Raw genomic sequence first — 22,946 nt, 5'->3', positions numbered from 1 at the left:
CAAAATGATACTTTAGTTTCCTTTAGTATAAGTATAAAATTTTTTTTCTAATAAATAAATTTTAGTATGAAAGCAAAAAGTAATAATTTTAGGTTCATTATCCTGATCTTATTTCTTTTTTTAATTTATTTTATTTCCATAATATTTATAAATTTTAATAAAAATATAAAATTAAATCCTATTAAAAATAAAGCTATAAATTATTTTTAACAAAAAAAAAAGAGAAAGAAATACGCTATCCCAAAATAATTTAAATATATTTATTAGTAGAAAAAATAAAATTTTTAAAAGACACGAAAGTATCATTTTTTTTCTCTTGATTTTAAAAATTCAACTTAAAATCAAAGGCAAAAATGGTACCTTATTTTCTTTCATAATAATTACAAAATTTTTATTTTTTTTAATAAATACATTTTATTATGATAGTAAAGAGTAATAATTTGGGATCAATTACCCGGATTCTATTTCTTTTTTGTTTTATTTTATTAGATTTTCTTTTTCTAATATTTACAAATTTTGATAAAATTATAAAATTAAATCAAATTAAAAATAAATTTAGAAATTATTTTTAACAAAAAAAGAAAGAAATTAAACATACCCAAATAATTTCAACTTTAGGGTGGTTGACATTTATTTTTTCAAAAAAAATTATAAAAAGCTTCTATATACTAAGCACTCAGTTAATAAACTTTACATTTTAGCTATAATTTTAAACTTAAACAGCAAATGAATCATGCTTATTTGCTAAGTGATCTTGTAAATTTATAAAAAGTACTTTCTAAAATTATTAATTGTTATTTATTTCTTATAGACACCAAATTTGTCTGGCTTTTTAGCTGAGTCTCGTGTTAAAATTTGTCACAGGTATTGGGTTTTCAGACCCAGGCCTTATTCCAATTTGATTGGGCTCTAGGCCCGATTTTGATTCAATTGGGTTTCAGGCCTAATCCGATTCAATCAGGCCCTAAACCTATTTCTTTTTAAGCCCAAGGCCTGAAAATTATTTTATTTATTTTATTTATATTGATTTATTAATTAAAAAATAATAATATTATTAAAAAATAATAATATTAAAAAATTAAAAACTAAAATTAGAAAAAAGAAAGAAAGAAAAAAGAAAACAAAAAATAAGGGGCTAGTGTATGGCGCCGTTGCCGCCCGTCCAGCCCCCTGCCTAATCCCATCAGGTCAGCCACCCTACAACCCACTATACTCCTACACCCAACGACCTTGTAGCCACCCCCTACAACCACCATCTACTCCACCCTTCATCACCACCCAACCTCTTATAAAGAACCCAGCTTCTTGCCTTTCCAGACTCTCTGACAGAGCTTCGGATGCACCCAAAAACTCAAAATACCGCTCCCTTCCACACCCAGAAACCCCAAACTATCCTATACCGAAAAACCCAAACACTCCACTCAATAAAAAACCTAAAAAAAAAAACCAAAAAGACTCGAAACAAAAAAAAAATCACAATCCTTGTCGCTTAGATAAGGAACCATCAATGCCAAAAGCTTTCCTGCAACAAAAAAAAAAGATAGTCAGTGTCGGTTTTCAAAAAAAAAAAAGAAGAAAACAAGGAACTCAGGAACTTCAAACCCCGATCTATGTCAATCGAGGTCGTTTCTCACAAAAGCAAGATCGAATCGAGAACGAGGAGGTTGAGGAGAATTTTTGAGATTTTTTGGCATTTTTCAATCACTGACGACCACTATAGCGACACTGGCGGTGACCTCAGACGATGGTCGACGTGGCGGCACAGCATAGGACCCTGACTAAAGCCAAAGAGAGTTTGGAGAGCTAAAGAATTTTTTTTCTGAAAGAACGATGAAATGAACTAAAAAAAAGTTGACTTTTATAGAAAAACCATAGAAGCAAAATGACGCGATTTTGAGCATCGGGAGGATCTACGCATGCCCATGACCCAACCTGAGATCCGCACAAATTGACCTGCTAACCCATCTCAGTCAGCTTTCAGCTGGTCCAGACGAATCACCAACGAACCGGTTTGCACTAGTTTGAATCACCGATTCATTAAACCGATTAGACTGACCATTGATCGGGCTGTTGACTGGTTCGATACAAGTAATTTTGTTTTTTTACATTTTTTTCAATCTTTTTTAAATATTTTTTTATATCCTTTTAACTCTATTGTTATTGTTATTTATGCATGTTTTAATACTGTTAGAATTTATTAAAATAATTATATGTTGTTTTATAATAATTAATAATAATAGTAATAATTAAATGACAATAACAACAATAATAATAATGTTTTTAAAACTTTTAATTCTTTTTTTTAACCCAAGTGTTAAATAAAATAAATAATAATAATAACGATTATAAAATGATTGTAAAATTAATTAATAATAAAAAAAATTTTTCCTGCCTAGATGTTAGAAGAAATATGATCATACTTTAAATAATGATAATTTCGCCTACATATTGAGGAGTTATTATTATAAAAAAAAAACCAAAACAAAAAAATAAAAAAACAAACAAACAAAAACACACTAAATAAATTAGTAATATTATAACAATTTTTAAAAATTATAAAAATCGAACTTGCTTCGAAAATTCACCTAAATGTTGGAGATTTTTAGAGATGTTCATGTTTTCCTAAACCTTAAAGTCCAAACCCTAAATTTTAAAACCATAAAATTGAAACCTTAAAATCCAAACCCTAAATTTCAAAACCCTAAAATCAAAACCCTAAACCCTCTAAATCCTAAAATTAAACCCCAAACTTCCAAATCCAAAAACAAAACGCTAAACCCTCTAAACCTTAAAATCAAAACCCTAAACCTTCCAAATCTCAAAATTAAACCCCAAACATTTAAACCTTAAAACGAAACCCTAAACCTTTCAAACCCTAAAATGAAACCCTAAACCCTCCAAACTCTAAAAATTAAAACCCTGAACATCCAAACCCTAAAGTCAAAATCTTAAATCCTCTAAACCTTACGACCACAACCCAAAGCCTCGAATCTTAAAACCAAAACTCTAGACCTCAAATCCTAAATCAAAAATCTAAACCCCAAAATCTGAAACTTGAAACCCTAACCCAAGAATCCAAAATCTCAAACCCTAAAATCCAAAATCTTAAAATTCGAAAGTCTAAAGACCCAAATTTGATACGCATTCCTGAATCATCACCCTAAATTCACCAAACCTTTAAAACCTCAATCTAAGCTCTAGCCAAGACCACTTCAAAATCCTAAGGGTACGTATAAAAATTTCACTCGAAATAATTTATTCTCAAATATCGCCTAGACGATGAAGTATTTAAGAAAATTTATTTCATTAAGTTTTCATGCCAGTTCTTAATTCGCTTTAACCATGGGATTAAAATCAATAAAAAAAGTTATAATAATAAAATGGGATTTTAAATATGAATAGTCGCATCTAAGTTTCACCTAGATGTTGGAGAGTCAAAGAGGTCTCATTATATTTAAGAATCTAATTTCAAATTTGCATTTCATCATCATATACAACACCTATTAGCTTACATACATTTATTCGTTATTGTTTGCATTTGTTTGTTTTTAATTTTTACCTGTTACCTGATAATACCATTATTTATTTATTTTTTTGCACAAAATGTTTTTTTACTTTACTTACTTTTAAAATTATGATATTTTAAAATAAAATAAAAATAACATTTCAAGAGAAATAATTCTTGGTACTCTGCCTAGATGTTGGAGAGTCACCAACAATCATTTCTTGCAATGAGTGTTATTTTAATTTTAAGGGATATTGTATTAAATCTTAAGTGAAAAAAATTATTTTAAATTCTATCTAGATATTGAAGAATTTTAAGATGATTATTTAACTTGAAGATTTCTCAATATTTCTAAATAAAGAATTTTAGCAATTTTTTTTAGTACTAAACAAAATTTTATATTATTAAATATCAAATCGAAATCATTTCATCCAACATTGAAAATAGCGCATGATTAAATGATACCAATTTATGGGCATTGTGGGGGTGCTAATCCTTCCTCACACGTAACTGACTTCTGGGTCCAACCTGATTTTCGTAGATTGAAATTCATCTTTTTGATAAACTTTAAATATGATTTTACAGTTTTATTAAAAAGATACACTTTTGGGTGGCCAATCACACCCTAAAAAAGATTGGTGGTGACTCTTCCTTTTATTTTTCTCGATTTTTAAAATTCTTTATGTCTGGTGGTTCTAAAATCGTTACGACACTTCTATGTTTAATTAAGTGTTAAAACATCATTTGGGTATGTTTCATTTCTTTCTTTCTTTCTTTCTTTTTTAATTCTAGTTTTATTCCTAACAAGATTTAATTTTATATTCTTTGATCAAAATTTATAGATATAGGAAAAATAAAATTTGATAAAATAAGAATAAAAAAGAGATAAAATCATGGTGGACCCAAAATTTATACTTTTGTTATCATACTAAAATGTATTTATTAAAAAGAAAATAAAATTTTTAAAATTATGAAAAAGAAAACCAAAGCGCCATTTTTCCTTATTTTTCAACTAAAATTTGAAAACCAGGGGCAAAAATGATAGTTATATTTCATTTTTAAAAATTTTAAAAGTTTTATTTAGTTTCAATAAATATATTTTAGTAATAATTTTAAATATATTACCTTAACTTGTAATTCTCTCTTATTTTTATATAAAATTTGATTGAAAGAGCATATTGACACAATTTTAATAGGTTTGCAACTATTATGGAACAATTTAAATATTAGGGATCAAAGCGGAACCTATATAAAAGGTTTTAGGACTACAAATGCAATTTACCAAAATTTTATCACAGACTTGTATCACCCTTCTCGTCATTATTCTAGGCTTAGATTTTCCAAAATCAATCCCTAAAAGCCTAGATCTATAACCTAAGGCGTAGTCTAAAAACTCCCAAAACACATGCCTCTGTCGCTTCAAATTGCCTTATCTCTTATTATGTTTATCCGTATCCTATGACCTTCCCTACTCTTGATTTTCAAGCCCAAAAACTTCTTAATACTCTAAAAAATGAAGACTTCTCATTTTTGTTTTGCTATTTCTTGGTTTTTTTTTATGTTATTTTTGCTTTCACTTATGTAACTTCAAGAATGATGCTTGTTATTGTTTGTTGGTTAAGTAATTGGTATAGATAAGTCGTGGTTGGATTCTGGATTGGTTGTTTAGTTGACATGACAATGGCTAATGGTGGTAAATGTTGGTGGTTGATGGTGTATCCATTTTTTTTTTTATTTTAGATCTAGTTTTTTATAGATCTAAGTTTATTTTAATTTTCTTATATTTTAAAATTTTATTAATCATGTTTTGTTTTATTTTATTTTTTATTTATATTAAAGTGTAAAATAATAATGTTATAATAATGAAAGGGTAAACTAATAATTTAATAGTACTAGACATGTGTCAAAAAAACTAACCTCTTAGAGGATAGTTTTAATGTATAGTATAAATATAGTAATATAGATGTCTTGAGACTTTCGTTTGGACCTAATTTTTTTAGATGATTTTAAAGGCATAATGTTAGTGCTAAATCAGGATTAAAAGGTAATAACCTAAAATTATAATGTGGAAGGTCAGTTAGAAGTAAAGGTTGGAGTTGTCTCCAGTATTTATACTCCAATACTCAAATCAATGATCGAGACGAACGAGAGAGTAATAAAGAAAATGAAAAATGAAGGAATGATTCCTTACTTTTACTAAGATTGAAAAGGGGTATTTATACATGAAGAAAGACATAACTGAATCTAAACAGCTTGACCTTTGTAGCTTGATCTTTAACTGACATGATGCAATTTGACCTGACATAGTGTGTTGACTCTCAATGTTTGAGTGACACATTAACTTTCTCAAGTGGTAGAGGGTAGGCTACCCTATCGGCTAAGTTGAGATAAGCTTTAAAAAATTAAGTTGGCTTGCCATGTCAAATCGATACAAATGATCAAAAGTAAACTTTTAGTTTGTTGAGTCATTCTCTACATTAAAAAGACAAATTTATAGTTAGAACTATAAAATACCTTTAGCACATATTTTCTCACATAAATCTGATGCATTTTAAAATTTTATTTCAAGAATACTTTTCATAAAAATCGAATCTAGGTGCATTTAGTATTATGTATATATTTGAATATAATTAACTTACAAAGGTGAAAATAGTGTGAGAATTTAATCTAAATGATAGATTTTATAGACACCTAATTTTTCTAGGACTATTCAATTTGATTCAATTCTATTACATATTTGGACATGCCTATCTCGAACTTGTTCGAGCATTTTTATGGAAATTACCTAATCGAGTTTGTTTTGACTTTGGTTTTGGATTAATTATTTTTTGAGATCATTTTGCATGGTTTTGGATTAAAGTCCAATCGAATCTAATCTTTGGCTAATTTCATACTTGAAAGCTTGAAATCCAAATATACATTTTTAAGGCTTAATTCAAATTTAGGTTAAATTCAAGTTATATAATTTAGGAATGGAAGTCCAAAACCCAATAAGAGCCCACATTCAAAATTTAAAACCTAAGTGCATTTTGTTAAGAGCTAAAAAATACAAAAAAAAAAAAAAGAAACAAGCTTGAAGCTTAGACTACTATGGTAGCTAGCTTTCCCTCTCAAAACCTTCTCTTCAGATTGATGCCTAGTTCCAGTTTTTTATTTTTTCCTTTAAATTTACCCTAAAGTAGACATGCTCCACTGACCAAAAAATCAACAATCATTATTGTTATCTATGACAACACACCAAAATCCTCAATTAGATAAAGTCAATAGGCTGAAATCTTATATTCTCTCTCTTAAAAGGATAAAAAAGACAAAATAAAAGGGACACTTTTTAGGAAGCAAAAATTTTCACTCCTATTTGGCAACCACCACCACCAATATCCTAAAATAAACATGCTCCATCGATAAAAAAATCAACAACCATCACTATTATCTATGACAACACATTAAAATCCTCAATTAGATAAAGTTAGTTGGCTGGAATCCTATATTCTCTCTCTTAAAGGGATAAAAAGGACAAAATAAAAGAACTAATTTTTAGGAAGCAAAAAATCTTCACTCTCATTTAGCAACCACCACCATTAAAAATACCTTAACACTACAATCAAACATCAACAAGCCCTATCACCACCTACTACCAACAACCCAGTAATCGAATTAGATCCCAATCCTTTGCCATAACCTACTGCCTTCTAACCTCTCACAATATCACCATCAACCCAAACAACCAAAAAAAAAAAAAAAACTACTTATGACCAAACCCAAAATCCATAACATAAAAAAAAATCAAAAGCAAAAGAATAAGAAAAATCAAACACATCCCCTAGAGTGAGAAAAAGCACCACCAAAGCAAAAAAAAAAAAAAAAAAAAAAACAAATTCACAAAATAAAATGAAGTTCAAATTCAGTTAGTCTTCATAGGTTTTTCGATGGTCTCATTTTAGTATAAAAAAAAAAAAAAAAAAAAAGAAAAAGGTTTTTTTTTTGCTACAAAAGGTGGCACAAGCAACAGTGGCATAAGGTGGTTCACGATGTCGAAGGAGATTTTCAAGCATCAGATGGTGGAAAAGGAGAGTAAAGGGAAGAGAATGACATATTTTGATATTAGAGAGATCAGAAGGTGGCAGAAGGATTTTTGGTGGTTTGAAGTTTTGGGCTATAGTTTTAAATCTACAACATTAGAGGCAATTTTAAGAAATTCAGAGATAAGATCTATGATGAGGGTATTAAGGAGGACGTTTTGTGAAAATTTTGAAAAAAAATTACAGTGATGGAGACAGACAGTAGATCAATGACTGAAATAATGGTAGTTTTGTCTAAAACTATACGATTTGTTTCAATTCTATTACGTATTTGGATATACTGACATTGGGCTTGTTTGAGCATTTTAATGACAATTACCTAATCAGGTTCATTTTGGCTTTAGTGTTGGATTAATTATTTTTTTAGATCATTTCACAAGGATTAAAGTCTAATTAAATCTAATCTTAGGCTAATTTCATACGATCTTAAAAGCTTGAAATTCGAACATACATTTTTAAAGCCCAATTTAATTTTGGGTTAAATTTAAGTTACATTATTTGGGCATGGGAGGCTAAAACCCAATAAAAACCTACATTCAAATTTTAAAGCCTAAGTGCATTTTGTTAAGAGCTAAAAAATACAAAAAATTAATTTAAAAAAAAGAAGCAAGCTTGAAGCTTAGACTGCCATGATAGTTTACGTGCCCTACTTCCCAAAACCCTCTCTCCAAATTGATGCCTACTTCCAATTTTATGTTTTTCCCCTCCTAATTTACCCATTGACCTCTGACATGAATTGGTCAAAATCCTAATACCTCAAAATAAATGTGCTCTATAGACCAAAAAATCAATAGTCATTATTACTATTTGCTACAACATGCGAAAATCCTCAATTAGATAAAGTTGACAGCTTGGAATCCTAGATCTTCTCTCCTAAAAGGATAAAAATAAGAAAACAAGGAAACAAGGGGTATAATTTTCAAGAAGAATTTTCATTCCCATTCAACAACCATCACCACCGTAAAAAACACCTAACACTACAATCAAACCTCAACAAGCCCTATCACCACCCATTATTGTCAACAACCCAACACTCGGATTAGATCCTAATCCATTACCACCCCATTACCATCCTCACTCGCTGTTTTCTAACCTATAACAAGATCACCATCAACTCAAACAACCACCTAAAAAGAAAACTTTTTTGTAACCAAACCTGAAACTTATAGCACAAAAAAATTTTAAAAAATCAAATATATCCCTTAGAATGAATAATGATAGTACAAAAGCAAAACAAAAAAAAAAAAGCAAAAATCACAAAATGAAAGGAAGTTTGGTTTTAGTTAGTCTTCATAGGTTTTTAAGTGGTCTCATTTTAGTATATAAAATAAGAGAGAGAAAAAGGCTTTTTGGGCTGTAAACAATGGCACAAGTAGTAATGATGTAAGGTTGTCTACATTATCAAAGGAGAGTTTTAGGCATTCGAACTGTGAAAAGGGGCAGTAAAGGGAGGAGAAAGACATACTTCGATATTAGAAAGATTAAATAGTAGAAGAAAGATTTTTAATGGTTTGAAGTTTTAGGCTAAAGTCTTAAATCTACGATATTATAGGCAATTTTAAGAAAATTTGAGTTTAGACTTGTGGCAAGAGTGTTGAAGAGGACATTTGGTGAAAATTTGAAAAGAAAAAGACGCCGACCATTTATTGAAATGGCGGCCGATGACTGGTATAGAGAAAAAGGTTCTCTATTAGAAAGAAAAAGTGAAAAGAAGAAGAAAGAAAAAGAAAAGAAAAAAAATAGGTCAGTTTGACCTAATCAGAGTCAACCCGACCTATGACCCAACAAGCTTGACCCTTGTTAGCCTATAATCCTGGATAGGCCCAATTTGTATGGGTTTTCTCTCGTGTAATACATTTAGGTATGTGACTTATGGATTTAGATTTTAACACTAAAATTTGGATGTGAATTTGTGCTTCAAATTGATTTGGACTTTCAAGGCATGTGACTTGTGGATTTATGGTACAAATTGGGTATATTTTCTTCCCACCATTTATTTTATTTGTTTTTATGTTTATTTAAGATTAAGCACCTTTGGAAATAAAATTATTTATAGATGAAATTTATTTGCAGATGAATGAAGTTGTTGATAAAAAAATATATAAATTTTTAAATAAAAAATAAATTAAAATAATTTTGTAATTTCAAAATAACCTTTAAAAGAGAGTTTTGGAAATAAAATAAGATAATATCTCTTTGTAAAAGTAATTTTGGAAGCCCTACCTAAATATTGGAGGTAATTCAAATAATTACTTTTTTATCTTCTTTCTTTTGAAATTTTATTGTGAGAATTTTTTGAAATAAATGATCAATTTTTCTAAATTTCACTTAAATATTGGAGAATTAAGGAAATTTTTTATTACTAAACTTTTTTATCAAAGAAATAATGATAAGAAATATAAAAATGAAAGATTTGAAAAGAATGAAATAAAATTGGTTATTTGCATTCTTTTATTTTTATTGGTGTCATTTATTTCACATATGACATTACATGCATCATAGTAGGCAATAAATGTGAATTGATAAAATAAAAATTTTGAAAATATTTTTTAGAAATAAAAAATATTCTTAAGTAAAAGTAATTTTTGGAATTTTGCCTACATATTGGAAGGATTCTCAATAATTATTCTTTATAAATGAGTATTATATCAAATATTAAAGGTTATTGCGAGAGTTTCAAGTGAAAGAATGTTTTTCTAAATTCCGCCTAAATATTAAAGAATTCGAAAAATATATTTCTAAACTAAAGATTTTCATTTATTCCTAAATAAAAGGTTTTAAAAAAAAATTTACAAAAAAATAAATATTAAGGGAATTATTTTAAATATTAGAATTAAGGTCATTTTTATCAAAGCAAAAGGATAACACATGAATAGTTTGAATAGTTTTTAAAACGGATGTTTTAAAGGTGCTATTATTTTCTTATGCTGGTTATACTTCCAAACTCAATTTTATTTTTCGTAGATAAAAAAAAAAAATTTTTAATAAGTTTTAATTAATTTTAAAATTGTATTAAATAGATAAGTTTTTTTAGATAATCAATCACACTTAACTAAAAAAATAAGTGGCAATTCCTCTATTTTAAAATTTTTAAAATTTTTGTCTAAAATCCCCTAACCGTTATAATAGATTCAAGTCTCTTTCATTAAAAAGATGCCTTAATGATGACCACCAGCAATCAGACAATAACTCCCAATAGACCAAAACAAATTGTGCCAATGAAGTTTGATAAGCATAACCATCAATCTAAGTCAAGCACCGACGCAAGGGAGACGACTTTGGATTTTGGGGCATGGGCTTGTGGCCAAGTTGGGGCATAGGCAAATTGATAACAATCCATTTTTAGCTGTCATTTTGAATAAGTATTTTTTTACGCAAATTAATTGAATTTTGCAATGTTCTGATCGATAATGCATATGGACATGTAGAGGCATATAACAATAGTTACAATATCTTTGAAGAGAGAAAAAAAGTACTTCAAATTCCAGACAACTTGATTCTAGAACTTGAATTATTTCTAAAGCTAAATGATACTTGGTAGCATATATAATATTCTTGATTTCATGGGCTAATTAATAAGAATTTTTTTTACTGGGGCTGAAATTCAAAGATATGAAAAAAGATTATAGATATTGAGATTAATTGTATGAATCAATTGAATTAAGTCTTAAATTCAAATTAATAAGAAAATTTCACTTCAATTTTCCACTTTCATTTTCCCTTAATTTTGAATATCTAATGTCTTGGTCATATTTTCCCTTAATAATTCATGAGACAATTTGTCAGTCTATCATTTACATTTCACTCATAACCTTATATAATGAGACAATTAATTGAGACAAACGAGACAATATTGCAAATATCATTAGCTTATTAGTAAATGGTTGAGTTGATCCGCCAGTTCTTTTGATAAACCATTGCTTTCAAGTGTCGGTGATAGCCATTGGACACAAATCACAATTAATTGGGAAATATCAAATATCCCAAAGAGAGAACATGTTTGGATTTACATGAAAATTAAGAAACTTTCAGCTTAAGCTATTGATCCTTTAGCTACAAATCTTTTCCTCTTAAGAAGCTTATAAATGCCATAACAAAGAAATTAAGCAAGAAACCTTCTTTTCCTCCCTTTTGGCATGCAATAAATTCTCTATCTACCAAGCACATGGATACGGTGCATGCATTCAACAGCCAAGTACTTTTGGTTGCTCAATCTTTTTTGAAAATTAAAATCGGTACCCTGATTTTCACATCTTCATTTTCAAAGGGTTGGTTGAGGTTGGACCCCGTGTGCATATACTGCATGCATTTGCCGTTGGAGATATAGACCAGAAAATTAATCTTATAAGGCTACAGTACTAGTTTAGGTTTTTTGCGGACTCGGGAAGTGATTTTATGATCTATTTATGCATGAGTAAGTTTAATTTTTGCAAAAAAAAAAAAAAAAAAAAACTCATATATATTTGGAAGTCGAACCTTCATGTTCATTAGATATGTAAAATATTAAACACGAGTATTTCAAAAAAAAAATGAGAAGTCTAAACAATATAGATACTAATTGATGCTATCTCCTAAATGTTTTTACAAAGAGGGTGAAAATGTGGTTTTGGTTTTTATTTATTTATTTTTTTTTTTTGTGTATGGCTAATAACATCGACAGCTAAGTGTCTGTTGATCAGCATGGAATAAACTTCCACCATACCTTACTGTTGGGCGATTTCTGTATAATATTTCTGGTTTTGATTAAAAGGTGATCTGTTTCATATATATAATGTGACTAATTGTTGCCTGTGGACAGCTTGAAACGGAGGTCGATTCTCCATCGGCTAGCTAGTTGTACGATAAACATATATAGAGGCTATAGATGCAGCCGAGACTTTCTTATGAGCATGAATATCTTGTGATATATATACCTAAAAAAGATGATGATTGAAACTAAATTTCTCATTTTGATTAAATTTTTGGTCTTTAAATTATTAAAAAAAAAAATTCTCCATGAATATCCAACGTTTTGGTTTTACAGTCCAGGTAAGGCATGGACAGATATGATACATGCATGCATGTCATTTAGTCAAAGGACTGCAATTCTTCCTCTTTTTTCTTCATTGATGCTCAGCAAGAAGGAATAGCAGTAAATCTGGTTGTGGTCCTCAAAATATATCAATATGTATATATGAAATGGAAATCTACAAAGTTTATGGTAAATTCCCGGAAATCTAAAAATGGAAAATAAAAATGATGATAATATATATAAATAATACAAATTTTATGAGTAAAGATTTTATATGTTTTGAACCTGAAATTTATCTTAGTAGGTTCTGTAACCATTTTTAAAATGTAGCATTCAATAAATTGAGATTCAAATTCTAACACCTGTTCCTTTATACAAAAAGAATTATACCTAAAAAATATTGTGACTATTTTGACAATTATATTTCCAAAACTCTTTATCATTTCTCATTTACTGACCTATGCATAAAGGAATTGGTTCGACTTGTCCTTGACAGTTAGTAACACCAAAAGTCAGATTTCGAGGTGTTCAAGTTTCCCTTAATTTTTATCTTATAAACAAAGGAATTCGTTGAATCTTGGGCTACTCTCGTAATAGAAGAAATATTATCAAACTTTACTTGCTTATGTAGAGTAAAATGTACCAATGACTTTTATGCAATATTTTATTTTTATTCATAATTTTTAAATTTAAATTTTTATTTTTAAAATTCATTCATTTCATATATCACTATTAAAAATTCAATGGAACATGTTACATCAGTATCATATATATATATATATATGTATGTATATATGAATATACATGTGACATAAATTTCAACCCTTAAAATGGTAGACAAAAATGGATGAATTTGAAACATTTAAAAAAATTCGTTGAGTCAAAATGAAATGAAATATTAAAAAAAATCATGTATGGTGTGATATACAATAAAACTATTGTAGTAAATTTAATATCGTTGAAACTAATCTGGTTTTATACTAGTTTATGTAAGCAGAACGAGGGTTGATCTCAGATGAGCATGATAAAAATTAAAAACCTAACCATGTGAGCTGGCTGCCAATTTGGTGTCAGTCTCTCAGAGAAGAGATAAATCAAAACAACTTACCAAAAAAAGGCATGTTGGATACATGGTAATAGTAAATAAGATTATTATTTGGGTATTAAATGTGGCGAACGGTTAGTTGTTAGAGGTAATTTAATGCAATCCAATTGGCTTATAAAAGCAGTACTTGTGATTTTAAAGCTATCATGAACGAAGCTAAACTTGAACAAAATGGTAACCTTTACCAAAGGAGTGGTCTTGTTATCTTTGCTTTGCTTTAATGTGCTTGTAGTGAATGTGGTTGCAAGAAATGTAGTGAAAAATAACGAGGATGAGAAGTCACTAACGAAGGGAGGTGGCTTCGGTACCGGAGGTGGGGGTGGTTTTGGAGGTGGAGCTGGAGCTGGAGGTGGAGCTGGAGGAGGTGTTGGAGGCGGTTTTGGTGCTGGTGCTGGTGCCGGAGGAGGAGTTGGTGGAGGAGCTGGTGGTGGTGGCGGGTTTGGTGGTGGAGGCGGTGGTGGTGCCGGTGGAGTTGGGAAAGGAGGTGGTTTTGGTGGTGGGATTGGTAAGGGTGGAGGCGTTGGTGGTGGAATAGGAAAAGGTGGTGGACTTGGTGGTGGCATTGGAAAGGGTGGTGGACTTGGAGGAGGAATTGGCAAGGGTGGAGGCCTTGGTGGTGGAATTGGAAAAGGTGGTGGATATGAAGGTGGCATTGGAAAGGGTGGTGGGATTGGCAAAGGAGGAGGTATTGGTGGTGGATCCGGAGGTGGCATCAGTAAAGGAGGTGGGATTGGCAAAGGCGGAGGCATTGGCGGTGGAATTGGAAAGGGTGGTGGACTTGGTGGAGGAATAGGAAAAGGTGGTGGATTGGGTGGAGGAACTGGAAAAGGTGGAGGACTTGGTGGAGGAATTGGTAATGGTGGTGGCATTGGTGGCGGAGGCATTGGAGGTGGAATTGGAGAGGGCGGTGGACTTGGTGGAGGAATAGGAAAAGGTGGTGGATTGGGTGGAGGAACTGGAAAAGGTGGAGGACTTGGTGGAGGAATTGGTAATGGTGGTGGCATTGGTGGCGAAGGCGGTTTTGGTAAAGGTGGTGGCATTGGAGGTGGGATTGGAAAAGGTGGTGGATTTGGAGGCGGTGCAGGTGGGGGATATGGAGGTGGTGCTGGAGGTGGAGGTGGAGGTGGTTTTGGTGGAGGTGGTGGATTTGGAGGTGGCGCTGGAGGTGGTTCAGGTGGAGGATTTGGAGGTGGTGCCGGAAGTGGCGGTGGTTTTGGGGGAGGAGCAGGTGGAGGTGGTGGATTTGGGGGTGGCGGAGGTTTTGGAGGCGGAGGAGGTGGCGGAATTGGACACCACTAAAACTACAAGCTTCACGATGCATGCATGCATGCATGCATGGATTGAATTGCTCTTATTAAAATCCCTAGTTATTAGAGCATATTTAATACATTAATACCGTCAACCATCTTCCTATTACCATCATCATGTGAACGATTTTGTTGAAACAAAATATTAATTTTAGAAATAAAATTAGTAAGTTAAATAAACCCTTAATTACCAAATCCAATGTTACCCTACCCTTCTTTTATATCCCTTTTTGCTTTTCTTTAATTTTCCACTCTATATATAGTGCAAAGCATTTCTGATTAGTCAGCTTAATATATCATCTGTTAATGAAATTAATGTTATTATTTTTCTTTAATTTATACTCATTGCATTAGATTATTTTATGTATTTTATGTAAAATTTAAGCTTTAATGCTCTATAAAACTTTCATCCCTAAATTGAAAATCTTGATTCCATCCTTGCTCATATGAACCACTTTTGCATATTAGTAAATGATTTTCTCCATTCTATATATAATTCTGTTTAATAACATAAATAAATAAATAAATAAAAACCAGGTTTTATCAAGCAATATGGGGTTTATATGTCATTTTTTTTCCCGGTGGGGTTTGAGTTGAAGGGGAAAGTAAATAATAATAATAATAATAATAATTTTGTCAAAAAGAAATTTAGGTTATTTAAAGTTTAATTTAATTAATTTATACATTATTTTTAAGAGATAATATATTTTATAAATTTAAATTTTAAATATTAATATAAATTTATATCTGATATATTATTAATATATAAAATCTATATATTATTAATAAATCAAATAATATTATCTCACTATTTAATAAATTTAAATTGTTACAAGTTTTTAAAATGAATACAGATAAATTTGATTTTTTTAATTTTTTTCAATAATGAAATAATATTATTTAATTTATTAATTATATATAAAATTTATATATTAATAATATATCAAATATTAATTTTATTAATATTTATATATATTATTCTAAACTGGTAACTCTCTTACAAGGTAAAAGAAGCTTGCGGTGGTGGGACTTTTGGATCACTTTTGAATTTTGATCATGATACTTCAATCTTGTATTTTAAGATTTTGAAAATGTAATATAATATATAAATAAAAATTTAAATTTATAAAATAAAATTATAAAACTTTTGAATAAAAAATAATATTTCATAAGTTTAACGCGGAACTCCATGTTGAAGGAAGAGAATGATCGGACAGGTTGGAGCTTACCATATCATGTCCTGGAAACACGTTTCCACTTTGAGAAAACTACAAAAAAAATAAAATAAAAAATGCTACCACTAGATTTGACTTTTGTCTTACAGTACATCTTCTGCAAAAGAAATGGTTTGGATTGAATTGAAATCAAAGTAACAGAACAGCATCCAATCACACTTTTGGTAATAATGTTTTTAAAGACGCTTTGTTTTGTTCTCAGCAAATAGCAAAACAGAAAACACAAGTATCCGATCCTTGAACTTTTTTTTTCCCTTCAAATAAGTTAAAACTTTCTCTCATCAAAGAAAAATAGTGGATACCATTTTTAGTTAAATCGAAACACAGTTCCCATAAATTCATGGTTTATTTCTATTTAAAATGGGAAACAAAGTGTCAGTGAGCTGGAAAGGGGGAGAGACAGAGAGTATCTGTATGGACCATGGAGCCAGAAGCTGATCAAGGTGGGGAGAAGATTTCAAACTGGACCAGGGGGCATTCCCTCTTTCAAGAAACTGATTTTTCTATATTTTAATTTTAAAAAAAAAAACTTGAATGGTACATTTATTATTACTCTCAACAATAAAGAGATCGTTTTGTTCACATCTGTAAGTTAGGAAAAGCTGGTACAGTGTTAAATTTCATAATTCAATGCACTCATGGTTTCTCTACATGTAACATCAAAACTAAAAAAAAAAAATAACATAACAATCAAGACTTTGCTTTGGATTCTTGCTTTTCAAGCGAAAAATTAAGGACCCTTTTTTTTTGTTTGGGTGAATTGTGGAGATGCACAGTGGTGTAGGTGTCTGGTGGGCTCGATCAATGCTTTTTGGCTATAAAAAGGTACTTTCTTTTTACCAATTTTTAATCCCTTTGGGTCTTTTTATTTTTCTTTGTATGATGATGTAATGGGTGATTATTTTCACCTCCTACTGTAGCTTTCAATTTATGGTATTTTAGTTTTTTTTTTTGGGGTGTGTGTTTGTGGTGTGGGTTGCTCCAAGATCATGTTTGAGTTGAATTTTTCTGGGTTTTTGTTATTTAGTTGTACTCCTTATCTTTGATGAGAAAATTGGCTGTTTAAGCACCGTACCTGAATGGTTATGGTGGTTTTCTCAAGCTGGGTTGCAGGAAAATTGGTGGGTTTTTTTTTTTTTTCTTGTTTCAACATATGATTTTTTACTTCAAAATTTTAGAGCTTCAGTGCTTCTAGTATTTTTATAAAGTTGCAAAGATTTGGAATTGTGGTTTAGATCTCTTTGCAAGAGTTCATCTTTGTTTCTTTAGCATACAAAGGTCAATTTTGTTTTCCTTTTAGATAGATAATTAAGAATTTCTGGCTCAGAGTTTGCTGAACAGTTTTTTCTTGTTTTTTTGGTATTTGAGATTGTTGGGGATTGAATCCGATCAGTGGAGCTAAGAGTTCAGAGCTTTACCAACAGACAATACCGCTAATAATAGATATATAACCGGTGCTAATGCTTGCATTTTATGATGTTTATGTTCTTGGAATGCTCCTGATTTTGCATATTTGTTATCTTGATGCTTTTGTTGAAGGTTTTCAAGTGTAACAAAACAGTATGGCAATCAAGGATTGGATAAATAAGCGACGATTTAGTATTCGAGAGAGGTTTCAGAAAATGATGATGTGCATCTGGTCAGGACAGCAATTAAGAGTTGATGATGACACTATTGCTTCTTCAGAGTCCCTAGCAACTCGGGACTATTCAGTGAGTGGTTACTCGTCTAGAGCCAGTGAGATGGTGGAGACAAAGGTTGACAACAGCAATATTGAAGAAGCCGAATCATCTCTTCGTGAGAGTGGTTATTTGAACTATGAGGTTGATAGCATCTAAATTTTCTTTCTTTGCTTTCACCCTTTTTTTTTCTTTTCTTACTTTTAGCAGTTTTTTTTATTGTCTTTTGCACCCTCTTGATCTTTGACGTTTATGGAAATTTTATGGAAGGAATGGGTAATTATCGGTCAATAGAACAGTTACCTATTTTATATTGATTTTCAGTGCTTAGATTTAGCTAACAAATAGTTTAATCTATAGGAAGCAAGGGCATTGTTAGGAAGGCTTGAGTTTCAAAAGGGAAATATAGAAGCTGCACTTCATGTATTTGACGGAATAGATGTTGCTGCGGTGACTTCCAAGATGAAAGCCTCTCTTTCTCGAAGATTTGAACAAAATTGGCGTCGCTCACAAAGTGATGCTGCTCCAGCCATGTCTATGCATGCTGTTAGCTTACTTCTTGAAGCTATATTTCTGAAGGCAAAATCATTGCAGCACCTTGGAAGGTTTGGAGGTATGCCCTTCATTTTCTTTCTACTTATTTTTTTGGAAGATCTCTCATGCAATACTAATTAATTCAGTGACCTAATAGAAACTGAAAGACAGAAAATTTTGGCATCTTTGATGGTTCAGTGTGGTAATCATCAACTGCATTGTCATCGTTTTATATTTTTTTTTCCTGATATTCTTACAGAAGCTGCTCGATCATGCAAAGTTATATTGGACACTGTTGAATCTGCATTGCCGGAGGGCCTGCCCAACAACTTCTCTGCAGATTGTAAATTACAGGAAATTGTGAACAAAGCTGTGGAATTGCTTCCAGAGCTATGGAAACTTGCAGGAGATCCCCAAGAAGCTATCTTGTCGTACCGGCGGGCTCTCCTCTATTACTGGAATCTTGATACGGGAACCAAAGCAAAGCTAGAAAAGGAATTTGCTATATTGCTTTTATACAGTGGTGCTGAAGCAAGCCCTCCAAACCTCCGTTCGCAGATGGAAGACTCCTTTGTGCCTAGAAACAACATAGAAGAGGCTATTCTTTTATTACTAATTCTGCAGAGAAAATTTGTTCTCAAAAGGATTAGTTGGGATCCATCAATCTTGGATCATCTTGCTTTTGCTCTATCTGTTTCAGGGGAACTAAGAGCCATAGCTCATCAGGTTGAAGAGTTGCATCCAGAGATCATGAAAAGAAATGAAAAATATTGTACTTTGGCTCTTTGTTATTATGGGGAAGCTGAGGACATAATTGCTTTGAATCTTTTGCAAAATCTTTTGAATAGCAGAGACAATCCAGACTGCATTCTGGAATTATTGCTAGCCTCAAAAATTTGTGGGGAGAATATGAGTTATATTGAAGAAGGGATCAATTGGGCACGGAAAGCACTTGCTGGATTGAATGGCAGATGTAGGCAGATGGTGAGCAAAGCAAACTGCTTACTGGGAGTTTTATTGTCAGCTCAATCTAGGTTGGTTTCTTCTGATTCTGAGAGGATTTTGAAGCAGTCTGAAACAATTGAGGTGCTGGAAACCGCAGAAAAGATGATGAGAGAAAGGGATCCTTACATTGTATTCCATCTTTGTCTAGAAAATGCTGAGCAGAGAAAGTTGGATGTTGCATTTTATTATGCAAAGCAGCTTTTGAAACTTGAAGCAGGGTCCAGTGTTGAAGGATATCTCCTTTTGGCTCGGATTTTGTCAGCTCAAAAATGGTTTGTTGATGCAGAGACCGTAATTAATACTGCCCTTGACCAAACCGTGAAATGGGATCAAGGAGAACTGTTGAGAACCAAAGCTAAACTCCAGATTGCACAGGGCCAGTTAAAAAATGCGGTTGAGACATACACTCATCTTCTTGCTGTTCTCCAAGTTCAGTATAAAAGCTTGAGTGCTGGAAAGAAATATCTAAGGGTAGGCTGCACATACCATTTTATCAAATTTATTCTTTTGAAGTTGAATTTTGCCAAACTGGGATAAACTTGCAACTTGTTGACAATTTTATGAAAGGAATTGAAAAATCAAATAAACTGACTTTCCTATCTGATGGAGGAACACGTCACTTAGAGATAAGTATATAAATTTCTCACCAATTTTCATAATAACCTTAACTGTCTAGTTGATAGTACTATTACCAATCTAACTAGGGAAGAGATTATTGAGCATGTATTACTTTTTCATTCCTGCATGTCAGTGCGAAACAAAGAAGTGGCTCACTGTGCATAGATCCTCCTGAACTTGAGAGCCATTCAAAGCATTAGACTAAATAGAGTAAAAAATTTGAAACTTTATGCTTGTTTTCAACTTGAGAGTGAGATTGCATGCTATCCCGAGCCACTTAAAATCTGCATAGAGTTTCGTATGTGTTGAATGGAATGCAGTATGAACCAAGGTATTCTTGGCTAAATTAGTCTTTTTATTCCTCACAGAATAAGGGAAAGTGGGACAGAAGCTTGGAAATGGAAACATGGCATGATCTAGCCAATGTGTACACGAGCTTGTCAGAGTGGCGGGATGCGGAGGTCTGTCTGTCAAAATCCAAGGCTATCAGTCCATTTTCTGCTTCTAGATGGTACTCTACAGGTATACACATGCTTCATTCAGCTGTTGTTCATAAATTATTCTTGATATTTTGATTAGTAATGTGTATTACACAAACATAGCTGGCAGTTTGTTCTTAACTTGTCATACTAATCATTTGTACTTGCAAAGCTAGAGTCTCAGTTATTAAATTTCTTGCTTCTTTAGTTCCCTTGCTCTGTCTTTACTTGACCATAGAACATATGTTGACTGTAGCTTATAGATCATTTCTCATAGCTGTGAAAATGATTTCTTGAAACTTTTTCATTATGCACTTGGTCATTTAGCACCAAGAAAGTACTTTGGTTTAAACTTTTATTGCATGGAATTGTTTTTAAGTCTTATCTATCGATCTTCTAATATGAACTTTGGTTTTCTTTAATTATTCTCTGTTGAACTCATTTTCGGTTATGTATTCCGAATGACTTGTTTGTGTTTATTAGTATTTGGGATTGGTAGTCTTATAGGTGAGTGAACTCGTGAACTAAAGCTTGGTGGTGATTTTGTTAGGTTTACTCAACGAAGCTAAGGGGTTGCACCAGGAAGCTCTGAGATCATACAGGAAGGCATTAGATGTTGAACCCACACATGTTCCAAGCTTGATATCTACGGCTTGCATCCTCAGACAGCTTGGTGGCCAATCAATGCCTATAGTGAGAAGTTTTCTGACCGATGCACTTCGACTCGACAGAACAAACCCGGCTGCCTGGTACAATCTGGGGTTGCTCTACAAGGCTGATATTAGTGCATCACCCCTTGAGGCTGCAGAATGCTTTGAGGCTGCTGCTCTTCTTGAAGAATCTGCACCGGTTGAACCCTTTAGATGAACAGCTTTATCTGCACAAATTTGTTACTGTTAGCCTTTTCCATGTGTGAATTGTTGTATGTAATTTGAGACATGTCATTTTGTACATCTTAGTTTAGATTATCTAGCATATATAGATCTAAAAAAAAAAGAGGAAAATGCTGTATTATTATGATTTCCCCTGCTTCAAATTATATTGGAGTTCTATGCTGTGAGGAAATGGTGGGGTCATAGGACCTGTTGGGTTGAATATCGTTGCCTTTGCTGCGAAAAGACATGCTGTTCCATTTGTTGTGGTTGCTGGTTATCACAAGGTATGGTAGTTCAATAAAAGCTCCTTTCAGCTTTAATTGTTGGATTAGAAGTCATTCAATAAAACTACTTATCAAAATGACTTGTTTTAAATATTTACTAGGTTTGAATCAAATAATTTGCTCGACACAGTTATGTACACTATATACAAACAATCCACAGGTCTTGCTGAATGAAATGAAATCACCATCTGAACTGTTGGATTTTGGGTAATTCTAAGATTGCATGGATCATGGAATCGGCGGCCGTGCTCCTCTGCTTCATGTTGCCTATGCTGCTTTTGATTATGTTTCTTCAGAGTTCGTCAGTTGTTTTTGTAACTGACATACAAGAGTGATAAAATAAATTTGATAATTTATGTATTCGTATTTATATATTTTATTTAATATATATAAAATATAATTTTTTATCGTGTCATAATTATTGTCAATATGTTAAACACAAAGCGAATTTTTTAATTTTTATCAAATTCACATACAATTTTGACTAAAATTTAAATTGCATCACTTTTGTAATCTTGTTTTATATCATTTTTGTATCATATTGTATCACTATATCATATTTAAAATTATCAGATTTAATCAAAATAAATTTCTATTCTTAAAAGAGGTTCAAGTTACAGTGTCAAGGACTTAAACAAGAGTCGTAAATCCCACATCGAATATAACAGGAAGGTCACTGGAGCATAAAAGGATTCACATCACCTCTGCCTTGTAAGACGCTTTTTGTGAGACAAAACTCTGAAGTCAGACGGAGTCAGAGTAGACAATACCTCACAAAGATGTGAACCGTGACGGTCAGGCTGATCTGAGACGCCGAAAAGGTGAATGCTCGGGTCCTGGAGCCACGAAAATCGAAGCTTAAGTCTCGACCCATGACAGTTGGTATTAGAACCAACCTCGAGTGAAGTAAGTGGTCAGTCTCCGTGACGGGGGCGTCACGAGGTTGGATGGGAGAGAATGTCACGAACCTAAAGAGGAGTCCTGAATCCCACATCGAACATAATAAGAAAGTCACTGGGATATAAAAAGATTCACACCACCTCTGTCTTGTAAGACGCCTATCTTGTGAGACACCTTTTATAAGACAAAACCGTGAGATCAAAGGGGTCAGAGCGGACAATACCTCACAAATATGTGAACCGTGAGGGTCAGAACGGACAATACCTCACAAGGGTGTGAACCGTGACGGTCAGACTGATCTAAGACATCAGAAGGGTGAATGCCTGGATC

The 22,946-nt window shown here is 31.9% G+C and overlaps 2 protein-coding genes across 8 annotated transcripts; both read left to right on the top strand.

Annotated features, from left to right (window-relative positions):
- The first annotated feature begins 13,830 nt into the window (after positions 1-13,830).
- On the top strand, positions 13,831-15,346 carry LOC111280111 (uncharacterized). Its single transcript, XM_022867274.2, has one exon. It carries the CDS (start codon positions 13,872-13,874, stop codon positions 14,997-14,999), a length of 1,128 nt encoding a protein of 375 aa, XP_022723009.2. The 5' UTR covers positions 13,831-13,871; the 3' UTR covers positions 15,000-15,346.
- A 1,118-nt stretch (positions 15,347-16,464) lies between these two features.
- Positions 16,465-22,134, top strand: LOC111279221 (protein NPGR2-like). 7 transcript variants are annotated; one of them, XM_022866176.2, is made up of 7 exons: positions 16,527-16,685; positions 17,011-17,067; positions 17,782-18,065; positions 18,282-18,534; positions 18,715-19,931; positions 20,447-20,600; positions 21,108-22,134. In XM_022866176.2, exons 3-7 carry the CDS (start codon positions 17,805-17,807, stop codon positions 21,422-21,424), a joined length of 2,202 nt encoding a protein of 733 aa, XP_022721911.1. In that variant the 5' UTR covers positions 16,527-16,685; positions 17,011-17,067; positions 17,782-17,804; the 3' UTR covers positions 21,425-22,134. The 7 variants fall into 7 exon arrangements, 5 of the variants coding, with proteins under 5 accessions (XP_089612233.1, XP_022721911.1, XP_089612234.1 ...); XR_016334543.1 differs by lacking the exons at positions 16,527-16,685; positions 17,011-17,067 and adding an exon at positions 17,209-17,363 and having other exon boundaries at positions 21,108-21,716; positions 21,818-22,134; XR_016334544.1 differs by lacking the exons at positions 16,527-16,685; positions 17,011-17,067 and adding an exon at positions 17,209-17,363 and having other exon boundaries at positions 17,611-18,065; positions 21,108-21,716; positions 21,818-22,134.
- The last annotated feature ends 812 nt before the right edge of the window (positions 22,135-22,946 follow it).

The sequence above is a fragment of the Durio zibethinus genome, chromosome 27 (genome assembly GCF_047325235.1).
Source record: "Durio zibethinus cultivar Kanyao isolate XHJ-2024 chromosome 27, ASM4732523v1, whole genome shotgun sequence".
Taxonomy (NCBI): Eukaryota; Viridiplantae; Streptophyta; class Magnoliopsida; order Malvales; family Malvaceae; genus Durio; species Durio zibethinus.
The sequence above is the reverse complement of the archived record's forward strand: the minus strand, read 5'-3'. Positions and strand labels throughout refer to the sequence as shown.